General features: G+C 36.3%; 1 protein-coding gene across 4 annotated transcripts in view; it reads left to right on the top strand.

Annotated features, from left to right (window-relative positions):
• Positions 1–3,447: 3,447 nt before the first annotated feature.
• Positions 3,448–14,855, top strand: part of IFNE (interferon epsilon) — a 66,897-nt gene continuing 55,489 nt past the window's right edge. For 2 of the 4 annotated variants that reach the window (XM_007533114.2, XM_060199638.1), the window contains exon 1: positions 3,448–3,775. In XM_007533114.2, coding sequence (XP_007533176.2) covers positions 3,463–3,775 — 313 coding nt within the window. In that variant the 5' untranslated portion in view covers positions 3,448–3,462. Of the gene's footprint in view, positions 3,776–9,699; positions 9,904–14,855 lie in introns of those variants that run through there. The other 2 variants (XM_060199639.1, XR_009552027.1) reach the window with 2 other exon arrangements.

The raw sequence follows: 14,855 nt of genomic DNA, 5'->3' as shown, positions 1-14,855 counted from the left end.
CAGAAATTGAGAGGGAAGGGAGTGACAAGGAGAGAGACAGAGGACCACCTAAAGCACTGCTTCACCACCCAGCAGGTGTGGGCCAGAGGCTCAAACCTGGGTCCTTGCACACTGTAACCTGTATGCTCAACCAGCCCCCTCTCCCTCCCTTTTTTATTCTTAATTATGAGACATTTTGAAATAATGTCAGATATCATGCCATCTAGTTGTAACAGATGTTAACATATTCATAAATATCTATTGGGTTATCTTTTAGCAAGCTTTTTTTTATTAAAAAAAGAAAACATTAAAAATATTAGCCAGTGTTGTCAAAGAATCATTTATACTGAAGTTATCTGTGAAAATCCATATAAACGTGCATGAGAAGGCTTTCTTAGAAATTCTTTCATGTGCCTCCTGAATCCCTTCAATCTTCAAAAAAAATATAGAGAATAATCATTAGGGTTTGAATTTGCTTATGGGGGACACTTTTCTAAATTAATTAAAATAGAAATTAAAAGCATATTTTTGTAGATCTTGTTAAATTATTTGTTTTATAAACATTTAATATTTATTTTTTAAAAAGTTAATTTTATTCCCATTTATCTTGTTTTTCATTTTGCATATGTAATAGACTACATAAACATATGTGTATCAACACAAGTATATGTAAAGATATACACACGTGTATATATGTTTAAGGTTTGTTACTTTTCCATTTTCTTCTGAAAGTCCTTGATTGTTAGTGATATGATATGTAAGTATATAATAAGAAACAACAGATTTAAGGTAAGAAATTATCAATAACTAAAACAAGAAATTAGCTTTAGATGCTGTGAGAAATTTGGTACAATGAGAAAGTAAACAGTAGTTCACCTTTTCTTTTGCATGTGAAGACTCAGAAGGAAATTCTCAAATTTCAAAGGAAGCTATTGTTAATATGGAGCAAATGTAAATAAAGGGTTGTATGTGCAGTAGCCTAGGCTAGGGCTTCCCTTCTGACAGTTTAAGCAGAAGAAGCCTTTCTGGTTTGCAGTATAGCCCCTTACAGTGTTCTTTGAACTCCAGCTTAGGGTGATATTCTATGTATTTCTTTCAAGGCAAACAGTCTGTTTGCCTTAGATAAGAATATAAAAGATAATTTTCTTTCAATGAACTTAAAATATTTTTTTTTTGAGTTGATAGTTTCAACTCCAGGTGAATTATTTCTTCTTTGGTTCTTTTCTATGTATCATGATATATAATTTTGATTAAGCAATTGTATAATCTTTAAAAAATGTTTTGATTCTTTTTTTTCCTTCTCCTCCATAAATAAATAAATCTCTAAGGTTTCAACAAATCTGACCTGAATTATCTATAAAGTCACTCTTCCCAGCATTCCCCTGGCCAAGTTGAAAGCAGTTAAACAACTGATATATGTTCTATATCTATAGTAAATCCATACTATATCCTATATATCTATACTAAAGTCTGTTCTATATTATTCTGGGCATATGTATAAAGCTTTAAAAATATATTCCACTAAGAAAATGTCTGTGCTGGTTTAGTCAATATCTTTCCAGTCCTAATAGGACTTTGGATAGATGAAGTCTTGCTTAGTAAAACTAACTAGTAATGAAATTTCGTCTTGTTTCTTTTTTTTTTTTTTTTCATTTTCTCTTAAAATTGTTAGATTTAAGACAGTTGGGATAGATAATTCTACACTTTTCATAATGAAGTTAGATTTGTATTTACACCTCCAAATGTTTTAATTTTGAATTTTCTATGCTTAGTTTCACAAACTTACAATATTTACTCATAAATATAAATACCTACCTCTAACTGCTCATCATCCTTTACATTTAAGGAACAATTTTCATGATTTGCAAAATATATGCTTTTTCCACTACACTGCAACTGTAAATTTGGAAAACTCATTATAAAAGTATCAGATACATTTTAACAAAAATAACCTTGCTATTTTATGTTTCTCATTTCTTGAAGAGAGTCAAGATGGCCTGGGATTTTTTTCCAGCTCTTTATAATAGATTTCATGAGTTCAAAGTATATGAAATTTTTTTGTATATGAGTTTCTCTGATTCTCAGCTACGTGTGAAGCTATTTTAATATTACTAACCATAAAACACTACAAGTCTACCAACACCGAAAATGCACTAAGTATAGGAAATAACAAATGGCAAATAAACATTTTTACTCAATTCTACTTTATGTAGAAAATTTTAATGTCCAATATTTCCTATTGTCCTTGAATACAAATGCACAAGAAAATGCAATAGCACTTAATTTACCTTTTCTATTGTCGGCTTAGGAAAAGAGTCTTGAGAACGTACCAGCTCAGGGGACATCTGATGAATATTGTTCCTTGTGTCTTTTCTACATGGAGAGCTAGTGTATCCTTGATAAAATATCACTAAAAACTTTGCCTCTCTACCATTCCATCTCCTTATGTGGACTTTTTTTTTCTTTCTTTCTTCTTTTTGTCGGACTAACCAGTGGGAAAATTGAGTTAGATTCACACACACACACACACACACACACAAACACACACACACACACCACACACACTGAGGGACTTTTAGAGGAAGAGACATGGAGAGATATAATTTGTCCTATCACCTGCCCTGTACCACTTAGTTTGCTTAAAATTTTCCATAATTGATCAACATGTTATATAGCCTGCTCCTTTAAGGAATTAAAAATTAAAACTCAGGTGGTTAGGACTGGAGAAAATCTCTCGGTTTGCATGTGATAGTACTGAGTATTAATCCAGGTTACTTGTGTGTGTGTGTGTGTGTGCGCGCGCGCGCGCGCGCGCACACTCACACACACACACACACACACAAACACACACACTAGACAAGGCCTGTTGCATTTCACAAAGTGCTTTCATTCAGAGAGAGTTGACTGTTCAAAGGAGAGAGAAATCAAATCTGTGAGTGAGTGGACACCTGCATACATTTCTTGTTATCTGAGATAGGCCTGAAAACACTGACAGACTACAAGAGGCTACTCAAAATGGAAGGGCACCCACTCCCTTTCTCAAACGCCAATGATACCAGCGGGCCAGTGCTGTCACTTTCTTAGATGTGAACTTAAAGACAGGCTTGGGAGGATTGTCTGTTACTTGAGTTTGCTAAGTTTTTAACTCCAGTAGTGCACGGGGAGCTCCAGGCTCATGCCTTACTTTCTTTAGTCTGGACTCTCCAACCGACAAAAGGTTGCTTGGGTCTTAGCCGCCTTAAGGGAGCCATTTCCTCCACCTCCACCCCCAACTCCCCCATCAAATTCCCTTGCTGGCCAGCGGCATTGTACTGCAGAGATTTGGATCCCGCCAGGGCTTGAAACTCCCAGGCCTGGACGCTCCACGGCCCCTCCCTTCTTCCCTTCTTCGCGCGGTGGCTGCAGCGCCCTGAACCGGAGGCGGACCGGGGGCGGAGCCCGGGCGGAGCAGTGGCGGTGGCCGCCTCGGAGCGGCAGGTGTGGATGGGGTGGAGATGCAGGGCCAGTCCACTCCCGCCCGCACCATCCCAGAGCCGGGGATCGAGCATTGGGTTAACCTCCCCAAGGAGCTTCGCGAGGGGCTTCGATCTGCACACAACTTGGGGCGCGGTCCGGGATGCTCAGGTTTCCAGTCCGGCGCCTGGAGGAAAGAGACTGGACCCGGGCCGCGGCGCCAGTGCGGATCCGAGTCCCGAGACGGCATCTGCAGAGCGGCCCAGGCTAGGGGGAGGGCGGGCTGCGGCCCCTACTGGGCGCTCTGGAGACACCCGGCAGCGCGTTCGCCGGGGACCCGCAGGTAAGCCGGGAGCGCGCGGGAAGCGGGGCGGGGGCGCATCCTCGCCGAGTGGAGAACTGGGGGGATGCAGGGCCTGGTCGAAGGGCAGCCGGAGCCGGCGGGCACCGAGAGGATGCTGCGGCTAAGGCCGTCTTATCTCGGGGCACCGCAGCCTGACTGCACAGAATCTCCTCCTTCTCCTCCACCTCCTTATTCCAGCCGCAGGTTGTCTGCGAAGTCACAGGTCCATTCTCCACCATAATCGGGAAAGAAAAAGTGAAAAGGGGGGCGACCGCTTTTCAGCCAACGATATTTTATGGGAGCCTGCTTACAATTTGAAGTTACTGGCACTTCGCCAACTTTCTCAACTTAACCCATTTCGAGTGAAATTGTGGCTGTGTTTTAAGTCCCCACCGAATGGGATTCGTTTGTTTTCTCCATAGACAAAAGGGGGAGAAATGGTGAATTTTATAAAAGCCTGGTTTTCCCAATTTTCAACAGTTAAGCACTTCATTTAAAACTGCCTCCTAGCCTACAGGAAGGCAATAGGAGTCGAGGAAAAAGTGATAACAATAAGCCCAAGATGTTCACTTAGCACCTCTTTGGCAAGGGAGAATTAAGGAAAATCTAAGTGTAAGTTTGTTTTTCTGTGCAAGTGGTGTTAGAACTAAGGACAGCTTCTGGACCCCAGGGAATCTCTAGTTTCTGGAACTAGGCCTTTTACCTTCACATGAAATCCTGGAAACTTTGAAATGAAATTGGGAAAATAATACTATTTTTTCTCTACATAGTTACCTCTACATTTAAGTATCTGTCACCTGAACAGATATTTCAGTAGCATTCCACTTTATACTTTGTTTTAAATAAATTTTGCTTGAATTAGTAACAAAAAGTTTTTTTTTTTTTTTTAACAATAGACAAGTTAGGTTTATTTGTTGTGGGGTTTTGTGTGTAGTTAGAAGAGTGACTTTTAAATTATTTTTCAAGACTAATCCTGATAGTTTTTTATTGGTTTCTAGTCATTAATTTGTGAATGAACTTTTTGTCTTTATTTTAAGGAGGCACAAATATAAAAATCAAAATGAGTTTAAGCCCACCCTAAAATCTATAACTGCTCTCCTTTTTTTCTTAGTTTGTGAGTCTCATTTAAAAAAAGAGCAGTTCCTTTCCCAAATCTCTAATCTTTGTATGTAAAAAAAAATTCTTAAATTGAACTGCATAGGCCAAAATAAAAAATTAAATTTATATTTACCTTTATACAATTACTGTCTTTGATGTTAATTTTCTATTTATGCCCTACTAGAACTTTATTATACATGTACATATTGCTTTCATAATAAGAAAATATGGTGAGAAGTTAAGGAGGGATTTTTGAAAGTACAAAGTCATTCACTTGGTGACATTTTATGATTTTTACATTGTCAGAGAAAAGCTAAAATAAGTACCCGATGGATAACATGGACTGAAGGTTTTCCTAAATTTCTAAGAAAGGAGGTATTAAATACTTCCTATTTGATGATGGCTTTTAGAAGTACAAGTGGAAAGACAAGTAAACTACATCATTTTTATATATAGTGTAATAACCAGACATTGTAGAAGTTGTGAAAATGTCTTAGAAAGTAAAAATATCACATAGTATGCTGTACCATAAATATAGGATTTTTCTAGGAGAATATACACTCATATCTTCAAGTGAACAATATTAAATTGGATGGAATAGATTTTTTTCTTCATATTGTTTTTCTTCAGCTTAAAAAATATTTATTTTGCAATGGACATAAGGTCTTTAAAGGTATCATACATGAGCAAGGCCTTGATTCCATCTAAATATAAGATTTAAAAATTATATATATGCACATCTATCATGGTTTGTCTTAAAGTTAGTTATGTTTTGTTGGTCGCTATAGAATAATTTGATTTAATAATCCTTTAGTATGTTTATGTCTTTTGCATTGGATAATGATGTTTTGTAACAGTGGGTATCATTAGATTTTTCATATAATTGCCACAGTTTCTATTCATTTTGTGTATCTAAGTAATTCTGCCATACAAACACTATGAGGTGTTTAATAAAACATAAACTCTAAAAATATAATACACATAAATCCCAGTTATTAACACTTCAGGGATTAAAATCAACATTTAAGATAGCATGGTTTTTGAAAGCATTTTAGAATACATATAGTTATCTAATTCATAGAGAGCTTTACTTTTGACAGCACTTTTCCTATTTGAAAACATAAATTTTATAAGCTCAGTAGTATGTTATAGCATTTTACTGATGTATTTAGTGGGATATTTCCTTAGGAATAATTTTCCAGTTGTTTCAAATTTTTTCATAGGAATGAGAAAGTTTATTTTCCTTTAAAACATATTTCAACTGGACTGAAAAGAAAACTCATTGTATAGAGTGTAGGTCAATCTTATGAAATAGTGAAATTTGACATTTGTATTGTGAAGTGTATAATTTTACTAAAGACTTTTTTCAATGTACTTTTCTTAAAAACATGTTAAATCATCTTTTTCATTGAAACCATACAAGTGTTCTAGTATATATTTCTAATAGTTACTCTTGGATATGGAGACTTTTCCCCCCCGCAACATCTTATATGAAGAGTCCAAGAAATTACCAAAGTACTTTTGAGGAAGGTTGAGATAAAGGGGAAAAAATTCCTAGTTATGACTCTATTGTATATGTGTGTTGTTTTGCATGAAGATTGAACAACAACAACAACAACAAAGTTTGAGGTTAAATTTTACTATTTACATATTAATCAGATTCTCTAGTACTTTCTGTTTCCTTGTGTGGCTATTTTAGCCAGTGTTAAAGTAGACATTAAAAAATAAATAAATAAATAAGCAAATTTGAAAATTCTTGCCTTTATCAAATATACAAAATACTCTTTATTTGCTGAATACAAGCTTCCAAGAAATTCAGTATTTGAGACCAATTTTACAAATTAAATATGTACTTTATGTTTTTAGAAAAAAGTCCCTTTGTGTGAAGAGATTATATCTTAATATCACAAACAGCACCAATCCTTTGAGTAAAATATCAATGCACATATTAATTACAAATTATACCCTGAACAACAGGAAAATGAAATATTTATTGGCCTTAGGGTCCTTTATACTAAATAGTTTGTGGCCTAGTTTCCATTTCTATATCTCATCTGCTTCCCACAAAGGACGCATTCCTGAGAAATGAAAGACTATTAGAAAATTAATAACCCAAGCTACGTAGGTTGATCTTACTTTTGCCCAGTAAGCCTATGTCTAGTCCAAATAAATGCAAAATCAGAAAAGAAATCCTTGTAATTCCCCACAGCCCATTTACACTGATTCCTGTGAGTTAGCAGGAACAGAGAAGAGAGGAGTCATCATTCCAATTTGTGAAGCCCACTTTATGGTGCACAGCAAATCAAACCCACGGCATCTTTTAGTCTTGTCCAAGTCAACTCCACTTCCTTGCCAGGGGCATAACAGCTGAAGTTAAAAGACTTAAAACCAAATGGGAAAATTAGTGCCATTTGTGTAGGGGCAGTAGCCTTATTCAAGCTGCTTTCAACCTAATTGGAAAGTAGAAGGAAAAAAAAAAAACCCAGTATGATTTGATTAGAAGTCCACCCGGGTGGTTAGCATGTAGGAGACTGACTCAAGATTGCATTTAGGTTTTTCGCTTATTTTGAATTACTTACAGTCTGCAATGTAATTATTCTCTTCTTTTTAAAAAGTTTACCTCATCCTTTACAATATGAAAGAAGTAAAAACTACAGTAAACTGTTGACTTCTAAGTGACCATGACAGTATATAGCATTGGTTAATGGAAAGTTTTCCACTGCTGCTAAGATCCTCCTCTGTTTGCATAGTCTCTTGAATTGGTACTATAACATCTTTAGATTTATAATCTGAAAGAGTATGTTAAAAAAAGAAGAAAAATATCTATATACATTTAAAGACCAATGCCATCTAACAAAGAATACCTCATTTTACTTTTGTCAAACTTTCAAGTGGACTTTAGTCACATCAATACATTGGCTATGTATGAAATCAGATTAAAAAAATCAGCTCAGAAAGGCCCACTCCATAAATTTATAGTCTAATTTTCTGACTTATGAAAATATATGGATCAGTCAAGGCCAATGTTATTATACCATTGAGATAAAGGTAATTTGGGACTCAAAGGTCGAACGAATACATGCAAACGATTGCTTCCCCCCCCAAATCAAGTTAATAATATCATACTATAATAACCTGCTTTTTTCTAAATCATGAATGTTCACATGGAAAGTCAAGTTATAAAGCCATTGAATATTTTTTTTAATTTTTAAGAAAGGATTAATTAACAAAACCATAGGGTAGGAGGGGTACAATTCCACAGCCATTGAATATTTTGCCCATTTTTAAATCTGAATTTTTACCTATTATCTCAATTAACTTTTTTTTTAAAAAAAAGTTTTAAATAGAAAAGCAGTAAGCTGAGCCAGGCAGTGGCACACCTGGTTGAGCACACGTTACCCCGGTTCCCATCTGCAGTAAGAAAACTTCATGAGTGGTGACGCAGTGCTGTAGGTGCCTTTCTTTGTCCCTCTCTGTCAGATCAAATAAAAGAAAGGGGAAAAAAGTTAGAAATAACTCTGGTGGTGGGAATTGTACCCCTCTTATCCTATGGTCTTATTGATCATTATTAAATCAATAATAATTATAATAATAATAATAGTAAGCAAATCTTGCCTCTAAAAAGAAAAAGCAACAGTCTGAAGCAACAAAAACACAAGGCTCTCTGGGGGAACTATGCATGCAGTAAGTGGAATGCATTAAATTAGGATTTAACTGGCTTTTAACTAGAGTGGGTTTTCAAGAAACTAATTAGTAGCATTGTCATTTTACTTCTCATCATATTCTAAGTCTTAAAAAAAAGATTGCCTTCTTATTGATAAGTGTAGAACTATATTTAAAAGAAAAAGGCAGACCTCAGGTTGCAGTGTAACTTTAATATTATATATAATGCTACTGACTGTTTGCTAGTTTCATAGTAATAACTATGGATATTCGGTTGCTTTATTATTATTTGAGTGTTAAAGTTAAGATTAGGATGATTTTAAACATAAAGAATAACATTAAATATCCTTTATAAATGAATGTCTGTGTGGAAATTAATTGGTCATTATGGCAAAGAGTACTTTGAATTAGAATCTGAAGTGACAAAATTACAAGTTGGTTCCTGAAGGGCTGTATGATATCATTCTAATTGCTTCTACTAATGGAACAATTGGAATTTTATCATGGCATTTTAACAGTGTGGAAATAAATGTCTAATTTCATATAAAGAAAGAAAAATTTAGAACATCTAAATCCTACTGAATGTCAAAGTAAATTATCCAAGAGATATTTATTTATATTGATTTGTGGTTTCTTAATGTGAAGTATTAAAATTACTTTCATGAAAAAGATGAATTACGGGATGATCCCACTCATAGAAGTTGAGAAATGAGAACAGAAAGGGAAACACAAAGCAGAACTTGGACTTGTTTTGGAGTATTACACCAAAGTAAAAGACTCTGGGGGGGAGGGTGGATATTCTCAAGTCTACCACAGGTGTCTGAGGGTAAGAACACAGATCTTTGGTGATGGGAACAGTATTAAACTATACTCCTATTAAATGAAATCATATAAATCACTGTTTATTCAGTATATCAGAGGGACATAGATTGGATATATCTCAAAAAATTACTTTCACAGGCAAATGAAAAATATATGGCAAGGTAATAATAAGAAATAAGAATTTTTTAAAAACCAACTGGACTATATATACACACATGCATATAATTGCTTACCTCCCAGTGGTAGGTATCTGCCTACCACTCCACCAACCCAAGTTCCTCCTAATCATTGTGTCCTGGGTACCCAGTGCCAACTGGGCTCTTTTTTTTCTTTATTTCCAGATAAAGTGAGAAAGAAGAACCAAGTGGTAGTGCACCTGGCTAAACGTAGATGTTAAAATGAGCAAGGACCCAGGTTCAAGCACCCATGCCCCATCTGTGGAGGGGAAAGCTTTTTGTGTGGTAATTTTTTTAATCTGTTAGAAAACTATGTCAGTTAGCCCCCAAACATTTTATACTGAGAATATTAAAATATAAATGAAATAATATCACTTATTTTTATCAAGTTTTTTCATTTTTTATTTTGTGATTAATAGTGGATTACAAGATTCTACCATCAGGCAACTGTCTTTCATTTCTTACTTCACTAAGCACAGTCATCTTCAGTTCCATCCATTTTGTCCCCAAGATGAAATGTCACATGTTTTTGATTGCAGAATAGTATTCCATGAAGTATGCATTCCATAACTTCTGTATCCAGTCATCTGTTGGTGAGCATTTAGGTTGTTTCCACTTTGCTATTGTGAATAATGCAGCTATGAACATTGTGATACATATGTCCCCTCGAGTCATTGTTTGCATATCCTTTGGATATATGCTTAAAGCTGGATTTTGAAGACTTTATTTCAGAGCAAGTCCAATAGAATTAATACAAAACTGATTTCCAAAACTTGTAGAGTATTACCTCATTTAGACCTTTTTTTCCCCAAAGGTATAATGTTTGAATGAAATGTGTTCAACTCTTCTAATTTGCCAGCATGGTAATAGGGACTATTAAGTTCTCTGTTTGTTTGTTTTTTTGTTTGTTTGTTTTTTTCTGTGTGCTGTGCTTTGTTCCATCTGATTTATCTGTATTGCCTCAGTAATCTACACAGCAATTCTACAATCGAGACACTATGATTGTTCCTGTTTTAGAAATAAGGAAACTGACCTACAAGTTTAAAAGAATCTAACAGCTGATAAAATGGTATGACTCTGGGATTCAAGTCAAAGTCTTTGCCCATCCCTGCCTAAGTCTCTGATTTTTATTTCTTTACTATCCTTCACAGTAATTAAGTTGGATATATATGTAACTTAAAAAAATGCTTGGGAGTACTTTGTATAACATTTGAATGTAAATTTTTTTCGATTTTTTTTTTTTAGAACTAATTCAAAGACTTTCACAGTCAAGTTCACATAATGATAAATTCAGCAGGTAATATTTGTGACCAGAAAAAATAGGTAATGCCTTTAAAGTAGAAAGCCAATTACTTCAGATTGATTGTAAATTTTCTCTGAATAGCATTCCAGAAAATCATGTTGACTTTTTCACTTTTTGGAACCATAGTACTAGAATTGGAATATAGTTATAACCTCGGGAATATCTAATACATTATAAGTATTCAATGAATATTTCTTTACAAAAAAGGGGGAATGAATAAAAATAACTTTGTTTCTGCCTACGAGTGTTCTAAAAGTTGCTTGTGAATGAGGTATGATGATAGCTAGTGTGGCTAGTTTACCACTAACTTTTACTTTTACACTAACTTTTACTTTAGACAAGTAACTGCAACTTGAACCTTGCTCGGTTTCTTCCTTTGAGAAATGGGAATAATTATATCTTCCTCTGTTAGTTGTGAAGGTTAAAAAGTGATCATTCCTTTTTCCTAATTATCACACCTGGCCCTTGGCATGTGTATAAAGAAAGCCGGTTGAAGTTGGGAAGAGTGAAGAACCAGTCAGAAAAGAGAGTTAACATACAAAGCCATCAGGATGCTAGCCAGGCTTCCCTGGATTGAAGACCCCACCAATGTGTCCTGGAGCTCAGCTTCCCCAGAGACACACCCTGCTAGGGAAAGAGAGAGGCAGACTGGGAGTATGGACCGACCAGTCAACGCCCATGTTCAGCGAGGAAGCAATTACAGAAGCCAGACCTTCTACCTTCTGCAACCCACAATGACCCTGGGTCCATGCTCCCAGAGGGGATAGAGAATGGGCAAGCTATCAGGGGAGGGGGTGGGATATGGAGATTGGGTGGTGGGAATTGTGTGGAGTTGTACCCCTCCTACCCTATGGTTTTGTTAATTAATCCTTTCTTAAATAAAAAAAATTAAAAAAAAAAAGAAAGTGAACCACCTGGGATGGAATTAGAAGGAAAGGAAAGGTCTCACCCGAGTAATGAAGCTGAAGGGTTGTCATTCCACACCTGAAGTCTCTGGACACAGTCTGAGGTGAAGCATGTTGAGGTGGCAATCGTTGAGTTGATTAGGTTGTGATCGGCAGATGCGATATTATTTGATATAAATTGGGAGAGGCATGCGGGAAAGTGGGCCCTATCCTAAGTTTCCAGGACTGGGGGAAATATAGGCTCTATAGTGGAGATGTGAGGTTCCTGCTGTCCTAGGGTTCAAAAAGACAATGGATAGTTAATGTTATCATCACATTACTTGGTAATTGGGTCAACTTTGAAAAGTCCTTTTGTTAGGGTTTGCTGTATAGTACCCAGTATCTTGAATGTAGCTGTGCCATTGGTTGCTTCTGATCTACTTGGTCTAGGCTTTTGAGAGAGTCTGCATATCAATTACACAGCCTATATATTAAAAAGACTCAGTCTGTGTTTTAAAAACTTCAAGACATACAATTAATTTTCCCCCCTCATATTAATTAACTAGTGATTTATATGACTACATTTTACTAGGAGTGTACATAAACACCATTCCCACCACCAAAAGACTGACCCATCCCACCCACCCACCCCCACCCCCACCGGCCCAGGAAGCTGCATGTCTACCCCTCACCACAGGGTTTTTACTTTGGTGCCCTACTTTCAATTTAGTCAGATCCTGCTTTTAGTTTCCCTTTCTCAACTTCTGTTGATGAGTGGGATCATCCCATACTCATTTTTATCTTTCTGACTTAGCTCACTTAACATAATTCCTTCTAGCTCTGCCCAAGATGGGTCAGAGAAGGTGTGTTCATTGTTCTTGATAGCTGCGTAGTATTCCATTGTGTATATATACCACAGCTTTCTCAGCCACTCATCTGTTGTTGGGCACCTGGGTTGCTTCCAGGTTTTAGCTATTATGAATTGTGCTGCTATGAACATAGGAGTACACACCTCTTGTTGGCTGGGTGTTATGGAGTCCTTGGGGTATAACCCCAGGAGAGGAATTACTGGATCATATGGAAGGTCCATGTCTATCCTTCTGAGAGTTCTCCAGCCTACTCTCCACAGAGGCTGTACCAATTTACATTCCCACCAGCAATGTAAAAGGGTTCCTCTGTCCCCACATCCTCTCCAGCATTTGTTGCTGCTGTCCTTTTTGATGTATGCCATTCTTACAGGAGTGAGGTGGTATCTCAGTGTTGTCTTAATTTGTATTTCTCTGACAATCAGTGACCTACAGCAGTTTTTCATATGTTTGTTAGCCTTTTGGATCTCCAGGGTTCTGTTTTTTAATCAGCGTTCCTCTTTGAGGCCCATTGGAGCAGAATTATTACATTCTAGAAAAGTAACCATTGTATGTATATGAAGAAGGGAAGATAAAGAAGATGATATAAAAGATTAGAAATACCTCCAAATACAGACATTTTGAAAAAAAATTGACTATAGGGCATTCTAAATTGATTTAATTTAATTTTTTTATTGCCACCAGGGTTACTACTAGGACTTGGTGCCAGCACTATGAACCCACAAAACTCCTGGTGGCCTTTTTTTTTCCTATTGTATTTTTCTTTCATAAGACAGAAGTTTTGAGGGGAGGGGAGATAAAGAGGAAAAGAGACAGAAATACACCTGCAGACATGCTTCACTGCTCATGAAGTGTTTCCGCTGCAGGTGCTGAACAGGGGCTCAAACCCAGATCCTTGTGCATAGTGATTTCTGCACTTAACTGAGTGAGCCACTGCCTGGCCTCCTAAAGTCATTTTAAAATAAGCAACTATTTTCTTTTTTTATGTCTCAAATGGCAATGAGAAATAGTACATATTAAAAAATTACTCTCAAATTTAAAGGAAACCCCAAATAGAAAAATTGCAATTAAATGTTTTTAAAAATGTTAGAATCAAATAACTAATAAAATAAGGATATGGCAAACACCAAAGAAACTGCTAGAAGTAATAGTAATTGTTGAATGAATTCTATTTGAGTCTAAGGGACCTGATAAAGTTGCTAGAATCTGTCACATTCTAGAAAATGACAATAGTTTATACACGGTCATATGTGAGAGTGAACAGTGAGGAAATTAACAAATATTTCATATCACTTAGCAGGGCCTGCTCAATGTAAGGAGTAATATGGTTAAGTAGGATGAAATAGAGATAGCTGCCACTTTTGTCTTCTCTCACCTCAACTTATAGAGCTCACACAGGAGTTATGTATGGTCCTTAAAATCCAAAGTCCCCATTCAATACTTAACAGCCATATGACTTAGATCTTCAGAAAGCTCTCAGCCTCACTTTCTTCATTTAAGTTAGGTTATTGTTAATCTAATTCTTCCTTATAACAGTCTTGTGAGAATCAAAAGAATTTATGTATGCAAACATTTGGTTTTTTGTTTGTTGGTTACCACAGCACTGCTCAGCTTTGGCTTATGGTGGTACAGGGATTGAACCTGGGACATTGGAGCCTCAGGCATGAGAGTCTCTTTGCAGCACCATTATGCTACCTACCTCTGCCACTGCAAAAGTATTTTTTTTAAGTATACTTGGATATTTTCACTGTAACAGAGAGGCGTTTACTGCTTTGGGCTTATCACTAAACCTCAGTGACAGAATCAGGAGATTCATTGCTCCCACTGGCCATTTCTTCCTTTTTTTTTCTTTCTCTTTTTCTTTTATTAGGACAGAGAGAAATTGAGAGGGAAGGAAGAGGTAGAAAAGGAAACATCTGCAGCACTGTTTCACCTCTCATGAAGCTTCTTCCCTGCAGGCAAGGACAAAGGCTTAAAATGGAAGCCTTGTGTGTGGCTATGTGAGTGCTTAACTGAGTGTTTCATTGCCTACCTACAAAAGACTTTTTTTCTCTATTTCTTTGTAATGAGAAAAAGAAAATCAAGCAATTCAATTAGTTTGTTTTGTTTTTGGTCTCAAAGTATTTGAGCCATTATTAGGACACCTAAATTTTGGAGTTCCTAAACTTGAGTGCTAGGAATTCCAAGAATGTGTGTGAGTTTGTATGTGAAATAATATATTTCCATGTTCAAGCATCCAATTGGTAATCAACATTTTGCTTGACCATA

This window comes from Erinaceus europaeus, chromosome 10 (genome assembly GCF_950295315.1).
Source record: "Erinaceus europaeus chromosome 10, mEriEur2.1, whole genome shotgun sequence".
Taxonomy (NCBI): Eukaryota; Metazoa; Chordata; class Mammalia; order Eulipotyphla; family Erinaceidae; genus Erinaceus; species Erinaceus europaeus.
This window is presented reverse-complemented; position numbering and strand designations above follow the sequence as displayed.